This window comes from Onychomys torridus, chromosome 8 (genome assembly GCF_903995425.1).
Source record: "Onychomys torridus chromosome 8, mOncTor1.1, whole genome shotgun sequence".
NCBI classification, from domain to species: domain Eukaryota; kingdom Metazoa; phylum Chordata; class Mammalia; order Rodentia; family Cricetidae; genus Onychomys; species Onychomys torridus.
In genome coordinates, this window is record NC_050450.1 from 19,769,690 (window position 1) to 19,796,348 (window position 26,659).

The 26,659-nt window shown below is 48.0% G+C and overlaps 1 protein-coding gene and 1 pseudogene across 2 annotated transcripts; one reads left to right on the forward strand and one right to left on the reverse strand.

The window, feature by feature from the left end:
- Positions 1 to 1,881: 1,881 nt before the first annotated feature.
- Positions 1,882 to 11,136, forward strand: Il9r (interleukin 9 receptor). 2 transcript variants are annotated; one of them, XM_036194515.1, is made up of 9 exons: positions 1,882 to 1,909; positions 6,292 to 6,405; positions 6,741 to 6,852; positions 6,936 to 7,114; positions 7,602 to 7,747; positions 8,106 to 8,319; positions 8,780 to 8,885; positions 9,890 to 9,974; positions 10,702 to 11,136. In XM_036194515.1, exons 1-9 carry the CDS (start codon positions 1,882 to 1,884, stop codon positions 11,134 to 11,136), a joined length of 1,419 nt encoding a protein of 472 aa, XP_036050408.1. The 2 variants fall into 2 exon arrangements, with proteins under 2 accessions (XP_036050408.1, XP_036050409.1); XM_036194516.1 differs by having other exon boundaries at positions 8,109 to 8,319.
- A 10,293-nt stretch (positions 11,137 to 21,429) lies between these two features.
- On the reverse strand, positions 21,430 to 22,344 carry LOC118588616 (annotated as a pseudogene).
- Between the last annotated feature and the right edge of the window lie 4,315 nt (positions 22,345 to 26,659).

Here is a 26,659-nt window from a genome sequence, read left to right on the forward strand (position 1 = left end):
TGCTGCTTGCTTTTGTGTTTTGTTCACAAGTTCATCTATTCTGTTGATGTCATGATTCCCGCTGTCCTCCAGTGACACCGGAACTCAGCCTTTTCGGCTTCTAACATCGATTGAAGACAAGTGGTTCTCCAAGAATTCTCTTGGCCTTAGAACTGCTGAGGCATCCAGCCCTGAGGACTGAGCACCTACTGGGTTCTCAGCCTCTCCATTGTGCAGGCAGCCGTTGTTGGATACCCAGACTGTATTGGGTAAACCAATCTACTACACTCCCTTTAATATGTCTCAGTTCTATTGGTTCTGTTCCTCTAGAGCCCCTGGCTGATACAGATGAATATGCCATCTTTTAACATAAAAATATAAAAATTCCATTATTATTAAGCAATGAATAGTAGAGGAGGAAATGAAGAGATGATATCGATCCATTTGGTCAACAGACAGAAGGCTCAGAGCAGAACTCCAGAAGATCCATTTCAGTTAGTGCTTCATGTAATGACTTACTCCCTTTCCCCCAACTCCTTCCTTCTTATTTTTGGGACAGGGTCTCACATAGCCTAGGCGGGTCTTAAACTCACTCTGTAGAAGATGATGTTGCCCTTCTGAGCCTCTTGACTAGCTCCCAGGTGCTGGGGTTCCAGGCATGACTCACCATGCCTGGCTCACTGTATTCAGGGTGGAGTTTCTAGCTATGTTTGTATATCTAATAATCTTGTGTAAGCTTAAAAAACAAAAACAACCATGCTTGGGGGACTAGAGAGATGGCTCAGTGGTTAAGAGCCTTGGCTGGTCTTCCAGAGGATTCTGGTTTGATTCTCAGCACCCACATGGTAGCTTACAACCAGTGGTCCAACTTCTTTTGATTGAATTCCGAGGGCACCAGGCACACATGTGGTGCAGAGACATATCTACAGGCAAATATCCATATACATAAACCCAACCCAAACCAAAACAAACACAAAAACCCCACAAAATCAAATGTGGTGGTGCACACCTTTCATCCCAGCAACTCAGGAGGCAGAGGCCAGTGGATCTCTGTGAGTTTGAGGCCACCTGCTTCTAGTAATGAGTTCTGGGACAGCCAGACCCATATAATAGAGAGATCTTGTCTCAAGAAACAAATAAAAATAAAAAACAAAAACTTAATAAAAATATACAGAAGTGTCTGTGCTCACATGGGCATCCATAAGGGAGAGGTAAAGATCTCCCATTTCAAAATCTCTGTCTATCTATCCATGCATCCATGCATCCATGCATCCATGCATCCATGCATCCATGCATCCATCCGTCCATCCATCCATCGTTTTTCAAGACAGGTTTCTCTGTGTAACAACCCTGTTTGCCCTGCAACACTCTTTGTAGACCAGGCCTTCCTCTACCTCCGGAGTGCTGGGATTAAAGGTGTGCCCCACCAACCGTCTGTCTTGTTTGTTTCTCTTGACTGAGTTTTTACTTATGTTTAGCACTCACACTCACTGCCAGTGCTGTCTCAAAAAACCTCGAAGGGGAAAAACCTAGAAGGGCTTCTGCTCAAGCCCGCTCTGTACCACGTCCTTGCTGCCTGTGTGCTCCTGTGTGCTCCTGGGAGGACAGTGCACACTCGGTCAGTCGTTAGACAAATGTCCACCATCCCCGTCTGGCTGTGCTTGGTGCCATGGAGTGACGTCTTATCCCTCCTCACCATTCTCTGGCTTGCAACAGGAGGCGGCAGGCATCTCTCAGCTCCATGGAGGACAGTAGCTCTGTGATGTGCTTGTGGTTTCAGATGTGGGTGGCCCGTGTCCGCCTGCTGAGACTTATCTCCTAGATCAGGTAAGGGGCTTTGCAGTTCACACAGGACAGTTGGCAGTAAAGTTACCTCCTGGCTGGGGTTGCCTGCGACTCTCTATGGCCCTGAGAAGATGCACCTCAGAAGGTGAGTCCGTGTTTAGGGCTCCCCTCTTCTCAAATTAATGTGAGCTTCAGGAGGCAGAGAGGTACTGTGATCCCGGTGATGGGGGTGACACCCTCCTTTGACGTTGCCTAGTGCGCTGGCCTCAACCGTCTGCCAGAGGTAGCATCTTTGCAGAGATAATTATGAAATGACAGACTGCAGTGTTCAGGGCTAGGGTGGGGGTGATGAAAGTGTGTCCATGCCCTGGAGCAACAGAGCGAAGGACAGCGAGTTTGTCAGGACGTATTGCTGATTGTGGAAAAAAGTCTGCTTCTCTGATTGAGCTGACTTTTGCTGGGGAACAAAACCTAACAGTGTAGGCCCACGCTTGGTAAATTCCCTCTAAACCCCCAGATCTTTGGAAAGCTTCATGGTAGAAGAGGCTTTGGGAGGCAGTGTATGTGGGTGGAGTTCCAGAAACTTAGCTCGGTGGGCTTGGGAGTGGGGAGAGGAGGGCGTGTGGTGTGTGGGTGAGCAGCATTCTATTTCTGGGTTACAGGGCTTCAGGAGGCTGTTTTGCTGGGACTCCCCCTTTCTTCCCTAACTTGATCTTCCCAGGACACTGATGCTCTCTGCTTACTCTTGGTCAGGGCTCAGCCTCCTAGGAGTGAACTATAACCCATGACTCCCATGCTGGTGAAAAGTCCTGGGTACCCCCAGGGGCAGGGTGGCTTTGGTAGGGACATGGGAGGGCATTTTTGATAAGGAGTTGGGCTGGTGCAAGAGACAGGCATCATCAGGACCTCACCCATCTGGTTTAGTCAGCCTTGCCTGCAGGTGGCTTCGGGGAGGCCCCTGCTAGTGCAGGGCATAGGAGGCACTTCCTCACCAAGGCAGTGGGAGTAGCGGGCACCATTTCCTCCCACCCACCCCCCCTTCAAGTGCACAGTGTCAGTACATCTGCTTGAGCCCTGCCTTAGCCAGGACCTCTTGTTCGGGTGCTGAGAGACACAGCTAGCCGAGCCTGGACACAGTTGTCCCATCAGGCAAGGAAGCGAGGCTGGAAGGTGGACAAGCGCTTTAAGAGGGACGGAGTAAGGATGCCAGGAGAAGCTCCCTGGCCACCTCCCCACCAGCTTCCCGGTGCTATTCAGAGCCGCACCCTTCTTTCCTTCCCTGGTAACACCCACCACTTCTGGATCTAGCCTTGTCTGAGCCCAGCCAAGTGTGTTGTGGATATCTGCTCCACTAGCTGTCCTTCCTGTGGGAAGCATGTGGGAGGGTGCTTCTGGGGGGCTTCCTTCTTTGCCCCTCATCTCGACTCCTTTCGGTCTGTCACTTGGCTTTCACCCACTTGGGCTGCTGGCGCCATCCTTCCAGTTCTTGCTGTTCCCACTTGGCCAGCATCATCAGTGTCCCCACACACTCTGTGCACAGCAGGCTCTGGGATCCCCCTGGTCACAGAGGAGGTCCTAACCCTGGTGTGTGTGGGGGTGTTCCCAAGGGAAAGCTGGATCCTGTGTCCACCTCCAGCCCCGTTTCCTGGCACAGCACATATGCCACCGGCTCCTGCTGCTGCTTCCCTCCAGAGAGAAGACACTGCTGGACGAGGTTCACTTCAAGAGCAGCTTCCTTCCATTCGCCTCCATTTCTGTGGGCTTTGTGCGTGGGCAGGAGAATAGGGAGTTCCCCCAGCCCTGGGAAGACAGAGTTGGTAGGTGCATGCCTAGCATGCACAAGGCCCTGGGTTCAATACCCAGTACAAGGGAGAAAAGAAAGAAGAAAAGAAGAGATGGAGAGATGGTTTAGTGGTTTAGGGCACTTGCTGATGGCAGTGGTGGGGCAAACCTCTAATCCCAGGACTCAGGAGGCAGAGGAAGGCAGATCTCTGTGAGTTTCAAGGCTAGCTTGCTTTACAAAGTGAGTTCCAGGACAGCCAGAGAAACCCTGTCTCGGGGGGAAATATAACCTAGAATGCATGCAGTTCAGTGGTAGAGTATTACAGTACCTCATGAGTGCATACACACACACACACACACACACACACACACACACACACACACAGAGAGAGAGAGAGAGAGAGAGAGAGAGAGAGAGAGAGAGTAGGGCTTAGCTGTGGCTCCTTATAGAGTATTTACCGAGCCCTGTTCTTGACCACAACTGTATTGTTGTTGCTGTTATTGTTATTAGTATTATCATTTTTTTGGAGAGGCTGGGAGGCTAGGGCTATATCCTCACACCTGATGTGAAGGGCTGTGCTGGGCAGTGGTGGGGGCTCCACAGCAGGATCGTATGCCCTGGAGCATCCATTCCAAGATGGTGGGTGTTGGTTTCTCCAGGTTCTCACAGGTTCTGTAGCCTGGTATGTATGGGTTATGGTCAGACATTTTTGATCTGAGCCCAGCTCCTTTTCAAGGATCAGTGAGAGTTCAGTTGCCCCCCTCTGTCCTAAGCACCTGGCCCATGGTCTCTCTGTCAAGGAAGGAAGCCCTGCCAGTGATGTATTCTAACATGCACTGGTAGAGCTGCAGGGAGAGAGAGGCTTGTGATGTCCAAGACTTTGGCCTTGTCGGTGAGGTCAAGCCCTAGGACCCACACATTGCACTCAGAAAGTTCATGGATGGTGTGGCAGTTTGTGGGACCCCTTCCTAAAACAGGGGTCCAAGAGTCACATGCTGGGTTAGTCTCTGGTTTCTCTGGGTCTCTGTTGTCCCATCATTAGAAGGGTGGTGACCCCACCCTCCCCAAGTCACCCAGTACAGATGGAGGTTCCCTGTGCAGAGGAAATGTTCCCCACCCACACAATAGCTACATTGCACTGGGCCATTTCCAACTCTGGTGCACCTGCCTCTGTCCCTGGCTAAAAACAGGGTACACTGGGCTAGAAGTCACTCTCATCCCTCCTCTCAAGCCATCTGCTCACAGGTCAACCCGAGGCTGCAAAGGGCTGATCCTCTCCAGGGGTGGCAAGTTGTCCCTGAGGTCTGTGTCAGTTCTCAGCTGGAAGCGGGGGCAGTGCTGATCGTCCCCCCAGGTTCTGTGAGTCTAGGATCCTGCTCTCACAGACCCTCGGAGCATTTGAGAATATGTAGCTTGTCCCCACTTCGCCAATGTTCACGATGGGAGGAGACACACACTTCCCGGGAGCTTAGTTTTCATGTCCTTGGTGACCCAGGTTGCATGCGCCATCCCAGAGGAGGACAAAACCTTACTGGGTTTGTCTAGAGGTACAGACGGACAGGCAGACTGCTGGGTGATGGGTTGGAGTTAATAGAAGTCTGTCTTGGGGTTGTGCAGATGGGCTACTGGGTGGGTGGGTCCGGGTGCTGCCTGCTGAGGGGGTGCGGCTCCTGGAAGGCCAGTGCAGTGGTCTCTGAGCATGTATGTTTCCTTCTTCCTTATCACTAATCAGGCTTGTATAACCAGGGTGGCCCTGCTTCCTGCTCAGGGGCTATCAGTGAGCCATCTGTAGATGTAAAAGGGGTGACAGGGCCTCAGTAGAGTCACATAACCAGGCACTTCCTGAGAGGTAGCTTCTTGTCTCTATCCACTTCTGGCTCCTGGGGGGTCCCAGGGCTCCAGGTCTTGCTCTTCTCAGGGGCTTCCCTTTATGGGACAGCTGAGAACACTATATGACATATGGTTTGGGAAGAGCTGTCTGTTATCTAGATATCTGCTATCTTCCCTGTGTTCCCAGGGCAGAAGTCTGGGAGAAGTCTATTTCGGGAGTAACAAGTAAGACAATGCACAGAGACTTGTCCTGTGACCCTGAGAAGAGCCCTGGTCCTCTATGTGGCTCCACTTCTGAATTGTGAATGGAGAGTCATGAGAACCTAGACAAAGCTGGGGTGGTGGTACATGCCTTTAATCCCAGCATCCCAGCACTCAAGAGGCAGAGGCTGGAGGATCTCTGTGAGTTCGAGGCCAGCCTGGTCTAAAGAGTGAGTTCCAGGGCAGCCAGGGCTACACAGAGAAACCTCGTCTCAATACAAACAAACAAACAAACAAACAAACAAACAAGACAGAAAGTGCAGGTATTGCAGAGCCTAGGGTACCAGGCTCAGAGGGACAGCAGGTAGTGTAGACATGCTGCTGTCAGAGCCTAGGATCCAGGAGATCAGAGTCTGAGGGGACAACTCAGTGCTGAAGGCACCAGTCCTTGGTTAGATCAAGTGGCTTTTCTAAGCTTCAGTTAACCAGTGAAGCTGGAGTGCTGTGCCCAGTCCTGTCCACAGCACATGGTAAGGGCACCTGCTGTGGGAAGCAGGCCTCTTATGGGGAGCCTCCCATCGGACTCCTCCCACAGGGGGTGCTTCCCACAGGGGTCGCCTCCCACAGGGGTCGTCTCCCACAGGGGTTGCCTAGCACAGGGGAAGCCTCCCATGGGGTGCCCAGCACAGGCCCTGCAGTTGAGTCTTTTGCAGGTTGGCCCTTGGAGAGGATGGCAGTGAAACAGGTCCTGGGCCCCTGGTTCCTGGTCTACACCTGTGTCAACTCTTGTGTCTGCTGGGGAGTCTCCATCCCAGAGCGCGGAGCAGGTGAGTGTTGGGCACCATATCTCCCTGAGGTGGCCAGATAGAGAGTTAGGGGAGTTGGGGACAAGTTGTCATCTGTGACAACCCAGAGAAAACCATGGGCCCAAACATTGCTGGAACCTGTCCTCTAGTGTCCCACTATCTCCCACCCCACAAAGCTCTGAGGTCTGACTGGTCCTGGTACCATGGTCAAAACCCAGCCATTCCCAGGGTCTTATTCTGCCCCTGACACATTCTCTTGGGACTTTCTCTGGAGTCTGTCTGGTTAGATCCTCCCCACCTACCTCAGCTCTGTCTTGAGGCCCTATTGTGTGCTCTCTCACCATCCCCATCCCCAGGGCCGAAGGCTGGGACATTCACCTGCCTCAGCAACAGTCTTTTCAGGATTGACTGCTACTGGTCGACTCCAGAGCTGGGCCTGGAACCCAGGGCCTGGCTCCTCTTTACCAGGTGAGGATGGAGGACCAGGCTGCTTGGAGAGGGTACAGGGTCCCTGTGGTGGCAACATCCATGCTAACACTCAGCCTTTCCAGTAACCAGATGACGGACATCAGGCACAGGTGCACCTTCTGGGACAGTGTGTGTACCCTCACGCTGCCTCCTGAGGAGGTGTTGGTGCCGACAGATAACTTCACCATCACTTTGCACCGTTGCATCATGGGGCAGGAGCAGGTCAGCTTGGTGGACTCACAGTTCCTGCCTCGGAGACATGGTGAGAGGGACAGCCCTGCCAGCAGTGGCCTTGCTACTTGGCTCTGAGGTTGTGGCCTTGAGCCTTTGGCTCTGCCTGAGAATCCTTGCCAAGCAGGACTTGAAGCAGATGGACCCTGGAGAGGGGGTGTAATGGCGGCCGCAGGGCCAGGGTTCCGGCAAAGAATGGAAAGACATGGCCAGGTGGGGTTAGACACGATAGTCTGAGCTACTGGAAATGCACTTTAGTCAGAGCAGAAATGACTCCAGGAGGGCACCAGGGAGAACTTCCAGCAGCCAATTGTGAAGGAAATCACCTTGCTGCCAGGACTTAAGGAAGTCATTGACTGCCTTTCCCCAAGTGGCTTTCCTAAATAAGTCTTCAAATGAGGTCCCTGGCCTGAAGGAGCCTTGACCATGACTTCTTGGCCATGTTCTTGGTCCCAGTTCTGGCCATGCTGAGGGACCCAATGGCAGTCGCAGCCTCACTGGGCCCCTTCTTGTTTCAGTTAAGCTGGACCCTCCCTCAGATCTGCAGAGCAATGTCAGCTCCGAGCATTGTGTCCTGACTTGGAGCATCAATCTTGCTCTGGAGCCCTGGAGCACACTCCTCAGCTATGAGCTGGCCTTCAAGAAGCAGGAAGAGACCTGGGAGGTAACAGGGTGGTAGCTCCCTGAGGTCTCTCTCTTGGGACTGGCTAGAGTCAGTGGTGAGAACCGATGGAGTCAGAGTTAGATGTGCATGTGTGTGCTGTCTACACACAAGCTTATGCTTGTGTGTGTGTATCTATGAACATAGTGTGTGAGTGTGCCTGTTTGTACATGTGTGTTTGTATGTGTGTGAGTGTGTCTTTGCTTTATGCTTATATGGGTGAATGTATACTGGAGAGAGTGCATAAATGTGGTGAGTGTGTACCCATAGATGTGTATAAATATGTGCAAGTAGGCTTGTTGGTACATGTGTGTCCATTCTTTGGAGCCCTGCACTCAGTCAAATACCCCCAACCCTGCAGGAGGCCCGGCACAAGGACCATATTGTTGGAGTGACCTGGCTCAGCCTTGAAGCCGTCGAACTGAATCCTGGTTCCATCTATGAGGCCAGACTGCGCGTCCAGATGACTTTGTCAGAGGAGGATGAGGACCTGGAAGAGGGGGAATATTATAAGAGCCACTGGAGTGAGTGGAGCCAGCTAGTGTCCTTCCCTTCTCCCCGGAGATGGAGACAGGGTAGGTGCTGGGTGGTGGCTGCCTTGTCACAGCCCGGGCCGAATCTCTGTTCCTTGGGTCCTTCTGCCTTTCCTCTATTTCATCAACCTACAGCCCTCCCCTTGTTTCTGAGATGTGTGAGGATTCATAGCTAATGGCCACCGTTAGGAGCAAGGGTGTCCAGGACTGCACACTGGCTGATACTTCTGTCTGAGGCTGGACAAGACCTGGGTTTCCTTTGTGAGTGTTGGGCTGACCTATGTTTGGTGATGACCATCAGCTGTATGGGAGATGGGAAGAGAGGGGTACAGATGAGATCACCCCAGGAACACCAGAGGTGTGACACAACCCCAAGGCCCATTGTAGACCCCTTCTGATTTGACTCAGAGAACTAAGGGTGGCTTTTTTTTTTGCCATGTGGACTGAGGGGAACATCCTGGTACTGAGGCTGCTGACAGCCATGAACTCTTTCTGCCCCCAGGTCTCCTGCTCCCATCCTGGCCATGGTCGACTAGCATCATGGTCACTGTATCCGTCTTTCTTCTGCTGACCGGCCTTATCCACCTTCTGTTCAAGCTGTCACCCAGGTTGGTAGGCCATGCATGTGTGTGTGTGTGTGTGTGTGTGTGTGTGTGTGTGTGTGTGTGTGTGTGTGAGAGAGAGAGAGAGAGAGAGAGAGAGAGAGAGAGAGAGAGAGAGAGAGAGAGAGAATTGTGGGGTATGCATGTAAGTGTGCTGGGGTGCACGTATATTAGTACGTGTGTGTGAGACTGGGGAACCACAGCTGCCTGTTGATGGCACAGATGTTATCCCTGGAGCTATCGGCTTCATCTGAGAGGACACAGCTGGTTGCTTCCAGGCCCTGAACCCACTATTGGAGATCATTCTGCAAAGGACACAGGCCATGGTGTAAATATGGGCGTTAACCAGAGAGGCTACAGTGATCCACATGGGCTCCTGTTCTGGGATTTGTCCAGAGGTTTTATTTATTTATGGAGGCTAGGATGAAATGATAGGCATGCGTTGCTGTGCCTAGTAGCCCTTGGAGGCCAGGTTTGGATGGAGCAGGCTGGCATCTGTAGGGAGAAAGGAGTTCCAGTCTTGGCAGTGACCTTAAGCTTTCTGGAGTGTCACATTGGGAAAGGCTTCTATCTGGGTCCCTTTGGTCCTGACTTTTCTATTTTGGCTTCAGGGTTATGGGGGTCCCTGAACCTAAGTCCCTGTTCAGGACACCATCTGTGGGAGGCCAGCTCCCACCTTTTAAAAGGGTTCCTATAAGGAGAAGAGAGGAATAAGAAACTTTTAGATAGATAACAGAGAGGAGACAGACAGAAACACAGGATAGCTTCGGGAGGACCTGGATTAAAATCCACTGGCCCCTTCTGTCTCTTCAAAAGGACTTTTTATAACAATGCCAAGGGGTGAGGCAAAAGACCTCCCCCTTGCTAGATTGAAGCACACTGCACAGCCAAGAGCAGACCTTTCCACATACTTGGTAACCATGCACATGGTCAAATCATTCCCTTGTACAGCCCTGCTGGGTAAAGCAAGCTCAGATCTCACTAGGAAACCTCTGTGGGTCTCCACACAGGGTGAAGAGAATCGTCTACCAGAATGTCCCCTCCCCAGCAGCCTTTTTCCATCCTCTCTACAGTGTGTACAATGGAGACTTCCAGGTGTGTGCTGGGGAGTGTCAGGGAGGCGGGGTCAAGTGTGGCACTACAGGGGCAGATGCGGCCTAGAAGTCTGCCTTGTGTGAGCAGTTTGGGCTTCTTAGACTAGGGAGCATTAGCAAGCGTGGGGGGCCTTGTCTATACTCTGAGCCTCTTTTGTGTATGTAGTCTACTTACATTTGTACCCCATCTCCAATGGGCACATATTTTGCTGTATTTATGGGATGGGATCAGCTTTCCAGAGCACGGCAGTGATGGACTGAGACAGATACAGGAGGCATTTTGTGGAGGCTCCTAGTCCCCCTGGGAGACAGCATTCTTTGGGAGGCTCACCCCTCCAGTTGCTCCACGGAGGCTCCAGACTGTGTCTCTAGATTTGTGTGTCGCTGCATTTAGGGGGGTACCCGTATCTGTCTCTGTTGAGTGGCCCCGGAGAGCATTCTGGCATGGCTTTGTTTTGTCTTTTGGTACCTGTCACATCTTTCCATTTCTTTTGGCACCTGGTTCAGGCTGCCATAAGCCCGTGGCCTCAGCTGAGGGGGGCATTGAGGGGTCTAAAAAACCTCAGCATTTCACACGTGGGAGGAGGGTACAGTGCGTTGGGCACAGGCACTGCTTGGCTCTGGGAGTGCATGTTAGAGCTTCCTGGAGAAGATCTGGGCCGGGCTGCTCCCAGACTGGGTCCCAAACATGCTGCCTGAGCCTTTCTCCTACCCCTGCTCTGATGCAGACCTGGACGGGGGGCCGTAGAGCCGGACCACAACCAAGACAGCATGGTGTCAGCACTCCATCAGGAGGCTCAGAGTCCAGCATCTGGGAGGCCATCACAACGCTCACCTACAGCCCAGCATGCCCTGCGCAGTTTTCCAGCCTGGAGTGGGAAGGCACAGGCCCTGGCTTCCCAGGGCCCCCAAGCTTAGAGCATGTGCTGCCATCAGGCTGTCTGGAGTTGGAAGGACAGCCATCTGCCTACCTGCCCCAGGAGGTCTGGGCCCCTATGGGCTCTGTCAGGCCCCCTCCTCTAGACTCAGAAGGAGGCGCCAGCGACTATTGCATCCTGGACTGTTGTGAGGAGGGCCACCCCTCAGCTTTGTCAGAACACACCCAGAGCCCGGAGCTCACACAGGCCCAGCCTGTGGCCCTTCCGGTGTCCAGCAGGGCCTGACACCTATGGAGGGATGTGAGCATTTTCCTCTCTTTACCTTCGGACGGCACCAGCCTCAGCCTCAGCCAGTCTTAGCTGGATGCACCATTTCTGTTTTGGGAGGTGAACTAAAGATTCTGGGACTGACCCTTGGGCGGGCATGGAACTCCAGAGAGGAGGCAGCTGTGCATTGGTCAGAGGCTGTGTGGATGGAAGCAGCAGGCTGTTCCTCACTGCTCTGCTCTGCCCTGTGGCGCAGAGGCCTCCACACTCAGTATCTCAGCATCAGGCTTCCCTCTCTCCTCTTTCTGGCTTTGTCCCAGTCCTGAAAAGAGGGCATGACAGGGTTAGCCTGGGCCAAGGGGACGTCGCTGAGACAACATGAACAGGTGAAGTGTGTCCTTTTTCTGTCCCTTCCCGAGGTGCCTTCCCCACTAAGACTGAAAGTGATGTTTTTGACTGTTCCAGACTATGGGTGGCTGGGGTTGGGGAAAATGGTGGACCTTTGAGCAAGTAGGGTTGTCCGTCTCCAAGGCCAGCAGGGTGGGGCCTCACTGAATGGTTCAAAGAAGTCTTACCCATCTGTATGAATTACTTTTCTGACGCTGTGATAAAACACCACAATCAAAAGTGACTTCCAGAAGAATTTATTTTGGTTTAAGGTTCCAGAGGGATAGGAATACATCACGGTGCAGAGTGAGTGGCAGGCAGCCGAGAGCTCCCATCTTCACCAAAACCACGAAGCAGAGTGAACTGAAGTGACCTTTCATTCGCCAAGCAAGGCTCCACCTCCCGAAGGTTCCACACCCGCTCCAACCACTTAGTGAGGACCAAGTGTTCAAATGTCTGAGCCTGTGGGGACATTCTCTTTCAAACTCCACACTCCCTCCTGTCCCCAACCTTCTGCTGAGAAGGGAAACTGAAGTGAGGGCCGCTTCACGGAGATGGAGGTGACTGTTCCTCAGCAGCTGTGGCCTGTGAGGGGCACCGATACCCCTACTGCGGTCCAGAGGGAATGATGGGTAGACAGAATCTGACTGTTATTTTCCTAGAGTGCCAGGGACCAGGTGGCTAATACTATAGATTCGTCTTCTCTCTGCTCTGAAGTTCAGGGGTCTGGACCGGAGATGCCAAGAAGGCCATGCTCCCCTTGGGGGAAGGGTTGGTTTCAAGTCTTGCTTCACATTTACTTCCTTCTGAGCAACCTCTTCCATACTGAGACTAGATGCTACCCCAGGGGCTGGCAGAGTCTACCTTAGATTGTGATCCAGTGGGCAGAAACTTAGGCTGAGCAGGTGGACGCGTTTGTACAGATTTGGGGCCTTAAGGCACTGACCCATCAGGAGTCCTCCTGATACTTTGAGGTTTTTTTTAAAGGGTAAGCATGGAAACAATGGTGATGTCTGAGGCCAGAACAGTGTGAAAGGGATAGCCAAACTACGGCATGGTAGGCACGGTGAGCAGGTAGGCATGATGAGTAGGGAGGCACAGTGCAGCATTGTGGGGTCAGAGCTGGTGTTCTGGGAGGGCTCACAACGCTGACCCCAGATGGCTCACAGGCTCATCCATGGCATGATGGTCTACTTAGAACTGAGAGAGCTGGAGTCCCCCTCCAGGTCAGTTCCCCGTCTTACCTGTGCTGGCATGCAGAGATTTAAAACAAGGATCAAGTTATTTAGTATAAGTACTTCAGTGGAATAAAAATTTCTAAGAGGAGATTTAAAATTTATCTTTTAAATTTGATTTTTAAATTTATCTTTCATTTCAATAATTACCCTTTTTGTAGAGACACAGTGTATACACCTAATAAATACTATTCTGATCTTTACCATTCTTTTCTTCTTTTTATTTTTTTTGTTTTTGTTTTTGTTTTTTTTTTGTTTTGTTTTGTTTTTTTGTTTTTTTTTTTGAGACAGAGTTTACCTGTGTAGCTCTGGCTGTCTTGGAACTCGCTCTGTAGATCAGGCTGGCCTCGAACTGAAGTTTGTGTGTTTTGTAGGTCATGGAATGACCTGTGAAAACAATTAAAGACTAATTTCACAAAAAGCTGTTTAAGATTCTGGACTCTGGGAATTTTTATTACATTCCTATAATATCACTACATGACCATGGCAGTTCTTACAAAAAGAAGCAGGATGTAGTTGATGAAAGTAATTGTTACCAGTTATTTCCGGGTATACTAACTAACCCTGGCAATGGTTGCTAGGCAGCCATCACATGCCTGTGTGTGTGATTAACATCTGTTACTTAGAATCTTAAAGAAAGATGGAAGAGCTTAATGTCTGTGGCAATCCATTCAAAATACAAAAGTAACAGCTCATTAGAAAGATTCACTTTGCTAGGCATAGGGAGCACACCTTTAATCCCAGCACTCGGGAAGCAGGGGAGGGGCATCTCTGAGTTCGAGGCCAGGCTGGTCCATGGAGCAAGTTCCAGGACAGCTGGGGCTACACAAATAAACCCTGTCTTGAAAAAGCAAAAAAAAAAAAAAAAAAAAAAAAAAAAAAAAAAAAAAAAAAAAAAAAAAAAACAAAAAAAAAAAACAAAGTCAAATTAAAAAAAAAAAAAAAAACCCAAGCCAAACCAAACAACAACAAAAACAAGATATTCCCAAACCAGAACAAAAACAAAAAACAAACAACAAAGACAAACCAAACAAACAAAAAACCCCAAAGAGGAAAGATTCGTTTTTATTTAATGAAAATGCACATAATCTTAACAAAGCATTTCAGAATCCACTGTCCGGTCTCTGTCATATAGAGATGACAAAGTCTCAGGAATGGATCTTGTTTGGTTATAAAGATCTATGTGAGAGTGTTTTCCTCCAGGGTCCAAGAGCGAGTATATCGAGAAACCTGAGATACATAACACAGTTAGGTCATTTTAGAAGTCTGTGATGATCTATTTCCATGGCAACTCATGGTAGCTGGAAAAGTTTAAGCAGTAAAGGTTTTTCTGGGCTAGGGATGTGGCTCTCAGGTAGAGTGCTTATCCAGCAAGTGAGGCCCTTGTTAGTATTGTAACAAAGTGTCCATATTCCTGCATGTATGCTTTTCATCTCCAGTAGCAATTCGCTTAAGGTCTGAAGTGTGAGCAAAGGCTCTCCATACTCCCTACATCTTTGAATAAGTATTTTGTTTTATAAATATATATTTGCTTTTCTTTCGTGTGTGCATTTGAAACTAAAGTCTTTTTATTTTTTTTCCTTAAAAAATGTTTTGTGAATGGATGCTTTGTCTGCATGCATGTGTGTGCACCATGTTTTTGCAATGCCCTCAAAGGCCAGAAGAGGGCATCAGGTCTCCTAAGGTGAGGCACTATGTGGGCGCTGGGAATCAAATCCTGGTCCTCTGGAAGAGCAGCTGGTGTCTCTAAGCCAAGGATTCATCTCTCCAGTACCAAAGAGGCCTTGACAGTCAGTATAGCTATAAGAATTCTTTCCAGAATGAACTCTGATGTCAGAAGGTTTACATTTTTATTAAAGGTGTTGCTATATTCCTCACGTTTGTAGGGGTCCTCTCCAGGACAAATCTTGTGATGTTTTGTAAAACTTGAACACTTGCCACATTCCTAACATTTGTGGGGTTTCCTCCAGTGTGAACTCTAAGGACTGAACACTAGCTAAAGGATTTTCACACTCTCTCTTTTTGAGACAGGGTTTCTCTGTGTAGCCTTGACTGTCCTGGAACTTGCTCTGTAGACCAGGTTGGCCTTGAACTCAGACATCCACCTGCCTCTGTCTCCCAGGTGCTGGGTTTAGAGGCCTGCATCATTACCATCTGACTAGATTTTCACATTCTTTACATCTGTGGAGTCTCTCTCTTGTGTGGATTCTCTGGTGTTTAGTAAAGCATGAACAATATTAAAAGCCTTTGCCATAGGCTGTAGAGATGGCTCAGTGGTTAAGAACAGTTGCTGTTCTTCCAGAGGACCTGAGTTTGATTCCCAGCACCCATATCGGGTAGCTCACAAACTGTCTGTAACTCAAGCTCCAAGACATCTGCCTTCCTTTTCTGGCCTCACCATCATCCAGATACATGTGGTGTGTGCTCAAAACGTACACACACATACACATACACACACACCACACACAGTAAAATAAAACATAAAAATAAAAAAAATTGCCAAATTCTTCAAATTTGTAGGGTTTCTCACTAGGTGAGTTTTCTAGTATTTTCTAAGGCTTGAACTGTGGTTAAAGGTTTTCCACATTTTTTACACCTGTAGTTTGTGATGTTATGAATGTGAGCAAATACTTTGCACACTCATTACATTCATAGGGTTTCTCTCCCATGTGAACTCTGTTGTCTAAGGCTTGTCCAGCAGGTAAAAAGTTATCACATCCTTTGCATCTGTGTGGCTTCTCTTCATATAAATTCTCTGATATTGAGTAAGGGTTGAGCCATGACTAATGACTTTGCCACATTCTTTTCCTCTGTAGGGTTTCTCCGTGTGTGAATTCTCTGCTGTCTTGTAAGCGCTGACACCAGTCAGAGACTTGGCCATATACCCTGTATTTGTCCAGTTCTGTCTAGTTTGAACTCTTAGTAGGTTTGAACTTTGAAACAAAAGCTTTGCCACAGTCTACTCTCTTGCAAGGCTGACTCTGAGTGTGAGCACATTATAAAATAATAAGTTTTGATGGTTGATGACAGATTTTTTTCTTTAGAGGTTCTTTGAAAAATCAGTGTACTGATATTTAGTAGGATTTGAGCTGTAGTCAAAGTTGTTATAGATTTTGTTACATTGATAAGTATCCTTTGCAATACAAATATTCTTGCAATTATTTAGATTAGATCCATTAATAAAAGCTTCCCTGCTTTCTTTGCATGTGTATTGGATTTTCTGAGTATCCGTATCTTGGAAAATCCACATCATCATTAATTTTTTATTTTTATGTGTGTGGGTGTTCTGCCTGCATGTATGTCTGTACACCATGATCATGTAGTGCCTAAGGAGGCCAGAAGAGGTTGTCAGGCCCCCTGGAACTGGAGTTACAGACAGTTGTGAACCATTATGTGTAACATGAATCTTGGGATTAAAGGTGTGTGCCACCATGCTTGGCTCTGTTCCCAGTGTGGCCTTGAATTTACAAAGATCCAGGTGGATCTCTGCCTCCTGAGTGATAGGATTAAGGGTGTTTGCCATCACTGTCTGGCCTCTATGTCTAATCTAATGGCTGGCTCTGTCTTTTGATCCCCAGGTAAGTTTTTTTGGGTGCACAATATTTCACCACAACTATGTGGGTGCTGGGAATCAAACCCTAGTCCTCTGCAAGAGCAGCGAGTGTAACTTCTGAGCCATCTCTCTAATCCCCTCCATCTGAGTTTTGGTGAACTGATAATGGGTGTGTAGCAAATGTCCCACATTTATTACAGTTGTTTATCTGGGCACAGGAAAGACCTGGTGTGCTGACGGCAGGCTGAGAAGTCTCCCCTGTTTCTGAATCTCTTGTCTACAGAAATGCTTGGGTGGAAGGTGATCCCAAAGACACATTGTTCAAATTATTAGCTAAAGGGACTGGGGTCCTGTTATAGATTCCCAAAATTCCATTTTAGAGGAAGAGTACATTGCAAACGCTGCTGTGGCTGTTTTCTTCTCCAAACATGGCCTGTCAAAGCTACACTGGCCAGACGTGAGCTTTTTGCTAACATATTTTCCATTTTTGGTTCTATTAGCAGTGGTACTTTTGCTCTGGTTAGCAACCAGGCCTTGCTTATGTCCGCCACGAAGGGAGTTTTGACCATTGTGCTCACCCTTCAGTGGGACCTGTTAAGGCCGCTGTTGCAGGTCTTCCTACCTCAGGAAGGGATGTTCTATGCTCTGTTCTTGAGAATAGTCTTGGGCATAATTAGGAGACATGTCTGAAAGACACTGGAGCCTCAAATCATCCCACTCAGTAGGCTGGGATGGGTGCGGCCTTGTGTAAACGAGGAGAAATCTCTGAGCTTCTCTTTCCTCAGGAGCAGTGGAAGGGGAGGGACTCACACACAGCTGTGGCTTTCTGGGGTGGGGCGGGGGGGGGGGCGGCTGCCTCTGCCCCAGCACAAGATAAGAAGAGATGACTGGCAGATTTTGGGTGAGCTGAGAACAGATATGAGAGACTCCAACAGTGTCTAGACTAGATGAACACTGGATGAAGGTAAGTAACCCAGAGAAAAGGGGGTCAAATAACTTGTTTTGAGATTAAACAAATATTGAAAAATTTCTAGATGCAGCATGTTTAGAGTATATAAATGGTTAAACAAAAGCTAACTCTAGCCACTCAACACCTGCCTTACATAATGATCATCTGGTGCCTAGAACACTCTGCGCCCACTTTATTAGCACTTCTCTTCAAAATGTTGCTTCTAGCCAGGTGGTGGTGCACACCTTTGATGCCAGCACTTGGGAGGTAGAGGCAGATGGATTGATGAGTTTGAGGGCAGCTAGGGCTACACAAAGAAATCCTGTCTCAAAAAATTTTTTTAAATTGATTTTCTGTGTATAAGTGTTTTTCCTGCATGCTTGTGTGTGTATGTGTGTCACAGAGGTCGGAAGAGGGAATCAGACCCTCCTGTCAGATGGCTGGGAACCACCGTCTGGGTGCTGGGAATAGAACCCAGGTCCTCTGCAAGAGCAGTAAGTGTTCTCAACCATTGAGCCAACTCTACAGTTCCATTGCTTTGGTTATTTATTATTATTATTATTATTATTATTATTATTATTTTTGAGACAGGGTTTCTCTGTGTAGTTTTGGTTCCCTGTCCTGGATCTTGCTCTGTAGCCCAGGCTGGCCTTGAACTCATAGTGATCCACCTGGCTCTGCCTCCCGAGTGCTGGGATCAGAGGCGTGTGCCACCTCCACCCGACTGGCATTCCATTCTTAATGCTTTGAGAAATTTCCAAATGAGAAATTTCCTTATTTTCCTTAACTGTCCATAGGAGAGGTCCTGCTGATCAGTTTTCAAAAGCACAAATGTTGATGGAAGACAACACAGCATCCATAGAAGCAGAGAGTCAACACAGCATCCACAGAAGCGGAGAGTCAACACAGCATCCACAGAAGCAGAGAGTCAACACAGCATCCACAGAAGCAGAGAGTCAACACAGCATCCACAGAAGCAGAGAGTCAACACAGCATCCACAGAAGCGGAGAGTCAACACAGCATCCACAGAAGCGGAGAGTCAACACAGCATCCACAGAAGCAGAGAGTCAAGAAACGACCGAACAGCAGCGTGGACAAGGAAACACTAGAGACTGACCAGGAGAACAGTAAGGTTCATGGATTACTTATAGAATTACAAATAGCCATTTGAAAGATGCTCAAGGAGCTGAAACACAGGAAACTGAATAAAATGAAGACTCTAAACCAGGAAATAAACAGTAAATAGAAACAAGCAGGAATTAATTGTACAGACAACGTGTCAGTAAGGAATAATGGAGAAGAAATGGGAAATGAGATGGAGAAAATAAAAATTCAAGAGCCTTGCACTGGCGAGATGGTTCCGCAGTTAAGAGAACGTACTGCTCTTGCAGAGGACACAGGTTTGATTCCTATCACCCACATCGTCTGCTAACAACTTCCTGTGTCCTGCCCCAGGGAGATCTGATGCTTCTGCCTCTGTGGGGTTTGCACTCATGTGTGCATACCACTTCCGCCTTAGTTATTGTTCCATTGCTGTGAAAAGACCAAGGCAACACTTAGGAAGGAGAGCATTTAATTAGGGGCTTGCTTACAGTCTAGAGCAGGGGTTCTCAACCTTCCTAATGCTGCAACTCTTTAGTACAGTCCCTCATGTTATGGTGACCCCCAACCATAAAATTATTTTCATTGCTACGTCATAACTATAATTTTGCTATTGTTGGGACTCATAATGTAAACACCTGTGTTTTCTGATGCTCTTAGATGACCCCCATGAAAGGGTCATTTGACCCACAAAGGGGTCTCAACCCATAGGTTGAGAACCACTGGTTTATAGGTTTAGTCCATGATCATCATGGCAGGAAGCAGACAGGCATGGTGCTGGAGCAGCAGCTGAGAGCTTTACATCCTGATCTGCAGGCAGCAGGCAGAGAGAGAACTTTTGAAATCTCAAAGCCAACCTCAGTGATACACTTCCTTCAAAAAGGCCACACCTACTCCAACAAGGCCACACTTCCTAATCCTTCCCAAACAGTTCTATGCCCTAGTGACTAATCACCCATGTGTATGAGTCTGTGTGGGCCATTCTCATTCAAAACACCCCCCCCCGTGTCCCCCCTCCCACATAACTAAAACTAATCTAAAATCTGAAGAAATTCAAGGAGATCAATTATCTGTAGCTAATTTAAAGACAGATATGAAATGAGGCAGAGGCATATTATATCTACAGTTCCACAAGTCACAGTCAGAGAGAGGGGCTTGATGTGTCCCAGGCCAGCAAGATGGCTCATTGGGTAGAGTGTGGGGACACACACACACACACACACACACACACACACACACACACTAAAGCATTAAAAAGAGGACTGGAGAGATGGCTCACAGTTAGGAGCACAGGCTGCTGCTTTGCTTATGGACACCCACACGGTGGCTCCTAACAGTCTGGAACTGCAGTCCCAGGAGACCCTGAGCCTCCTTTTGGTCTCTACCGGCACCAGGCATGCTGCTCATAGAGTGCAGTCGCACAGAGAAGAAAAACACCCACGCACACACACTGCAAGAAATCTGCCCAATTACACAAAACTCATGAATATATTCCAAGATGATGTTGTGTTATTTCCCCATCTTCTTTTTATCATTTGTTTGGAGGTATAAATTTCTAATTTTAATATACTTGGTAAAATATTATTTTTGGTTGAAAATGAAGTAATGAAATACATGAATGAAATGAAAACCCACAGCAGGGTGGCCCATCTCAGACAGTCAAGTCATAGAGTCTGTTCCTCAGCCCTGAAGGGAGATCCTTTATTCTCTGAGCAGAGAAGCTAAACAATGGTTTTCATATCAGAAACGATGGTGTACTCATGTTATGATGGCGAGCAAACAATTCAGAGGGAAGCCAGAGAGAGAGCGAGAACAAGAGAGAAAGGAGACAGACAGACAGACAGACACACACATACACACACACACACAGACACAGAGAGAGAGAGAGAGAGAGAGAGAGAGAGAGAGAGAGAGAGAGAGAGAGAGAGAGGACTTTAACCAGAGGATGAAGTTCTCGGCTGTCACGGGATGGCGTCACTGTAGATAGGACACATCACTGCTGTGATGCCAGTGGCCAGGATATAGGAAGATAAAGCATATTGTAGACTTCAAGCTGTGGGCACCCTGGTTTGCACTGCCCGTGGGTATTAAACAGATGCTTGCTCCCTTCTCTCTGCTCTTTACATTCGGTCTCTTAGTGACGTTTCCATTCTGTGCACTCGCTGTGGGACCTCCTGGCTGTGGACAGTTTGTTTGCAGAGTGTCATGACTTTATTTCACTGGCGGTCCCTACGCTCTGCAGTGTGTCTACACCATTCTTAAAATTTGTGGAAGTTTAAACCACTGTTTTTTTGTTTTTGTTTTCCCTAGAATTCCTGACCCCTTTTCCCTCTTCCTTTCTGGAATTACTATAATTAAGCAATTTTTATTTATCCTGTGAAAATTTCATCCATATAGACAATATATTTGATTATAGCAACTCCCCACTAACCCCCTAACTCCCCATTGGACCCCCAACCTGCCTCCCTCCTAATTTCATGCCTCTGTTTGGTATTTATTATTAATATCTCCCTGAGTTCATTTAGTGCTGACTGTGGCATGGGCCACCTCTCAGAACCACATCCACAAAGAAATGACTCTCTCTTTCCCAACAGTACCAGCTGCCAGTACAGGCCTCCTCCTCCTTCCCTGCTGGGATTTTTGTTTATTTTTTATTTTTATATCCCAACCAAAGTTTCCTCTCCCTCTCCTCTTCCCAATTTCTTTCCCCATCTCTCCTCTTACACACCCCCAATTCCACTCCTCTCCCAGTGTTTCTTTTCAGATACAGGTCTTTTTTGTTTGCTTGCTTTTTGTTTTGTTTTGTTTTTGAGACAAAAGCATGGGCTACCATGCCTGGCAGGATTTTTTTTTTTTAACTGACTTAATTCTCTTTGTTTTTCTTGTATAAAAACCCTTATGTGGCCGGGCTGTGGTGGCACTTGGGAGGCAGTAGCAAGTGGATCTCTGAATTTGAGGCCAGCCGGTCTACAGAGTGAATTCCAGGACAGTCAAGGGTACACAGAGAAACCCTGTCTTGAAGAAAGCCAAAAAACCAACCAACCAACCAACCAACCAACCAACCAACCAACCAACCAAAAAACCCTTATGTGGTGGCCACAGCTGGAGCCTGGGTCCTCTGAACAGAGACTCTAGAGTGGGTTTTCACAAGATGGTCAGTGAATTCCTCATGAGGAGACATAGTGAACACAGTCTCTTTCTAGAGGTCAGGGGTCAAGGGTCAGGTAGCTGTAGGCCTTAGAGATGGCATCAAAGGTGGCCTTGGCAAAGTTGCCCAGGGTGGCAGTGCAGCCCCTGGCTGATGTGTAGCAGTCATCAATACCGGCCATCATCAGTAACTTCTTAGGCACAGGAGCAGAGATGATGCCAGTGCCTTTGGGGGCAGGGATGAGACGCACCAACACAGAGCCACAGTGGCCTGTCACTTTGCACGGCACAGTGTGGGGCTTGCCAATCTTGTTTCCTCAGTAGCCTCTCCACACAGGGACAATGGACAGCTTGGCCAAGATGATGGCCCCTCGGATGGCTACTTCCTTGGAGCACTTAACACCAAGACCAACATGACCATTGTAGTCCCCAATAGTGACAAAAGCCTTGAACCTGTTCTGCTGGCCAGCCTGAGTCTGCTTCTGCATTGGCATGATCTTTAGAACCTCATCTGTTAGGGATGCTCCCAGGAAAAAGTCAATGATCTTGGATTCCTTAATGGAGAGGGAGAATAGGTAGATCTCCAGGGATTTGGTTTTTATGTTCTCCACCAAGTGCTCCAGCTTGGTGACAGAGATCCACTCCTGCCCTCCTTGGCTTTACTCCCAGGAGCCCTGCAGCCTCAACTGCAGTCCCAGCATTGACCATGACCGCAGCCCCGAAGACTACTGCCAAATCTTCCATGGAAGCCACCATGGCCTCCTAATTCTGTGCCCCCATCCTCCAGGCTCTCCTGCAGCACAGACGTCGTCTGCCACTTGGTGTCTTCTGAAGAAGAAGCCCCCGCTGGCATTTTGACTTCCTTGATCCTGTGAAAACCTTGTGCAGACAAACAAGGCTACTATGAATTGGTGTGTGCAGTGGTGACATGGAGCAGCAGCAGGTGGTCCTTCAGTGACAGGGTTCTGGGAAGGGGGGACCAGGGGATGAGAAATAAACAAGACAGGAACATGTGGGATCTTGCACAAGCCGATGGCTCCCGAGAACAGGTTATTAAGAAGTACAGCATCTTGTACATGGTTTGCAGGGGGGAAAATGATAGAGAGTCAGCAGAAAGCTATCCTACAATGGGATGAAGTCCACATATAGCCAATCAAGCAATATTGTATGAAGGGACACAGGATTTCTCAAGTGTGCCATAGACTGAGCACCCAGCCGTCTTGGGACTGATTACTCTAGTCTCTTCAGGGAGAACATCAGGTTCCCACGAATCGAAACCTTAACTCCTTCAGACCCTGTCCTCAGCCCCACACCAGACCTTGCCAAGTTGACCCTTGGAGAGGACACAGAACTCTGGTTTCCATGTCCTTATATCAGGGCCTCTGAGAAAGCCTCGGACCAGCCAGGCTCCCGGCACAACAGCCGTGCCATGAGCAGAGGCGGCGTGTAGCCGCACTCCTCATCCGGCTGTTACGTTCTGCCCAGTCCCTCCTTCTTCCTGAGGCTTGGTTCAGGGGAGGTCGGGCGTAGCACTCACACTCAGTCACTATTCTCAGCACTCTGATTAGCTACAAGTCTCTACGTTAACCCCTACCTTTGGTTGACAGCAATATATGAGTACACACATAAACATCTACGAGGGAATTTGACAGGGTGACCATTCAGTGAAACACCACCAGAAGGTTCCCCCAGCAAACACGATTTCCCAGCCATAGGCTTTTGATGAGATTTGCAGTACCAGATCCCTACTGTGAAGCAGGCCTTAAGTGCAAGTAACCAGAATGCCACCATTGCCCCATGGGCAAGTCATACCTAGCAGGCTGGTATTGTAGCATCCGGGATCCAGCCCTGGGGGAGACCATTGATGTCTTTTCTCTCCCTGCAGCCTGCACAGCCCCTTCCAGCACTGTGGAAGCCAGCTGCAGGGAGGGCTTCCAGCAGGGAGGGCTTTCTCTGTGTCCTGTAATCAATCAAGGTGTATGGTATCTCAGCAACAGGGTCTCATCATTCGGTTATGGTGGGCAAGCTCGAGCAATGGCAACAGTGTGTATTGTTTTGAGTGCCTCTGGGGTCTCCCTGCCCAATGGTTGGGGTTGGTAGGGAGGTATCCTGTGTCCGACATGGATTTTCACTTAATAACCAGTGTCTTCTGGGGGCCCTATTGTCCACTCAGTGCAGGGTACCTGTGTTCAAACTCATTTTTGATACTGTATTTTTTTAAAAAAAATAGCTTATAATAGTTTCAGCGTCCCATTCCTTGCCCGCTCCACTCCCCATCCCTCCAGCCCCTCCCTATTGAAACCTTTAACCCCAAGTATCCTCCCTCAACATACTTTCATGTCCCTGTGGTCTCCTGTCGCCTCTAATTACATCTTTTACTTGAGTTTCAAGATTGTGGATTTTCATATGGACTTTTCAAAAAGTAGAGCATGCTCCGTGAATGTGCATGTACATTCTCTGCGTCATTCCAGTTTTAGTATACCTGCTGCTGAAGTGAGCACACAGTCCCGTAATTTTGTAGTTCTTCACTTATGGATGTCATGGCGGGACTAGGGTCCTCCAGGTTCCCATCTCCTCTCTGCCTTGATGCTTTAAATGTTGGCAGCTGCGGAGCCGGAACTTCTCAGTTCAGTCCTGGATTTCCAGTGCAGTAGTTACTTTGGCTCTTTGTAATGCTGTCTTTGTTTTCTTTTTTCTTTTAGAGACTGGGTTTTTCTGTGTAGCCCTGACTGTCCTGGAGCTCGCTCTGTAGACTAGGCTGGCCTTGAACTTCAAGATCTACCTGCTCTGCCTCCTGAGTGCCAGGTTTAAAGGTGTGCGTCACCACTGCCCAACGTCTATTTCTTTTTTAAATTTATTGTGCATCTCAGAATGATTATTCTGAATTCTTAGTCAGGTAATCCATAACTTAATGTGTTTCTTTTTCTTTTTCCTACTTAAATCACTTTAAAAATGAAATCTAATAAAAAAAAAACCAACCTCATTTTAGGAGGTAGACAATATCTAAAAATCAAATCATGAGGATGGAAATATGGCTCAATGGTTAAAAGAGCTTGCTGCTCTGGCAGAGGACCCAGGTTTGGTTCTTATCACCTACATAGCAGCTCACAACTGTCCGTAACTCCAGTTTCAGGGACCAGACACCCTCTTCTGATCTCTGTGGGCCCCAGGCGTTGCCTGTGGTTCGCAGACATACAGGCAGGCAAAACACTTATATATGTAAAATTAATACGTGTAAAAATCTCCACTTTATATTGGTGTATGTAGTCAATCAAAACACTTGTTATTCTAATATTTAAATACCCTAAATAACATTTGTAAGAAGTAAGCCCTAGATGTTCTTGGCTTGCGCAATAGAATGCTTTTTTATTCCAGTTATATAAAGTGGTGTTCCTTGCTGGCAATTGCGATTCTTTTTATTTGTTTAGGTATTTTAACTGTTTTGTCACATTAATGTGTATGGGTTAAGTTTCTGGATGGTTATTTTCTTGCTTCCGTTCAGCTCAGGATAAGTCGTGTGCACACGTGTATGTGCATATAATTAAAGGCTAGTAACTTTTTGTTGATATTTGGACATCTCTGGTTTAACAAACAGTCTTTATTGTCCTTTACACAAGGGAATCCATTTACAAATCATGCAAGAGATTTTGGGGACCTACAAATTCTTGGTGAAGTTGGGTCTTCTTTACATCCCCCCCCCCTTTTTTTAAAGGCTTTTAAATATTCAGCGCATGATCTCTGTCTCCCTCTAGTGTTCCACTGTGGTAATGCAGCCTCTTGAGGTCTGAGCTCTTGGCCCTGAAGCCTCCAACCTCGTTCAGGGACTCAATTGTGAGGGACAGAAACAAGTCCTCCCACAGTCCCCAAGTCCAGGGTACTGACTGCACGTCACACCCCTATTTCTGTTCCAAGGAAGGAGCTGCGAGGGGGAACCTCTGTCCGCTCGCTAGAAGAGGAGACTAGTGCACAAATGTAAGGAACTTTCGACGCCGTTCCTGGCTCTGGGGTGCTTTGCCTTGTTCATTTCATTTTTTAAATTTACGTTTTTGGGAATTTCACACATGAGTCCACTGTATTTACATCACTTCCACCTCTCCCTCTTCCTCCTTCACCTCCTTGCATACACCACAACCCCCTCTAGGATTCGTGACCTCTGTTATTGTCCCAAACAATACGTTTAGGCCTGACGCTCAGGGTGGGGAAACCTACCCGGGGCTTGTCCCTTGTTCAGCAGCCAGTGACTGCCTGCAGCATTTCATCTATACCCTCTCAATTCTTCTGGCACTTTAAAAAATGAAATTCATCCTGTATATTTTCATTTCCATGGTGGGAAAAGGGCCTGGGATGTCCTACTGATCATCTCAGTATAACTAGCATAAAGTTTTGAGGATCCAGCCCTTCTGTGACAGTTTAGAATAAATAGAATATTAATGTACAGGTATATAAAGTTGAAGGAGTTGCAGCCCATGTCAGAATTCAATATATAGGGGCTGGAGAGATGGCTCAGTGGTTAAGAGCACTGGCTGCTCTTCCAGAGGTCCTGAGTTCAATTCGCAGCAACCACATGGTGGCTCACAACCACCTGTAATGAGATCTGGTGCCCTCTTCTGGCATGCAGACAGAACACTGTATACATAATCAATAAATAAATCTTTAAAAAAAAAAAAAGAATTTGGCTGGGCGGTGGTGGCGCACACCTTTAATGCCAGCACTGGGGAGGCAGAGCCAGACAGATCTCTGTGAGTTTGAGGCCAGCCTGGGCTACAAAGGCAGATCCAGGAGAGGCACCAAAACTACACGGAGAAACCCTGTCTTGAAAAAAACCAACCAACCAACCAACCAACCAACCAAACAACCAACCAACAAACAAAAAAAAAGAATTCAATATGTAATTGTTTTAGATCTACCTACTGACTACAAAACAGTGGAATGGCAATAATAATAGTGAAGTTAGCAATGGATTGGGAGATAGGAGAGTACAAAATATCTAATTGTGTATGAATAGAAAGGCCCACCAGTAGTGTATCTAATGATTGAAATCGTGATTTTTACAATGGAAAATATCTCTGACGAAGATGTTGGCAAATGCAAATTTCCCATTTAGCCCAAGAATTTTCTCCCTTTCTGTCCCCTTCAAGATAAATAAAACAAAGACACTGTTATTGAAA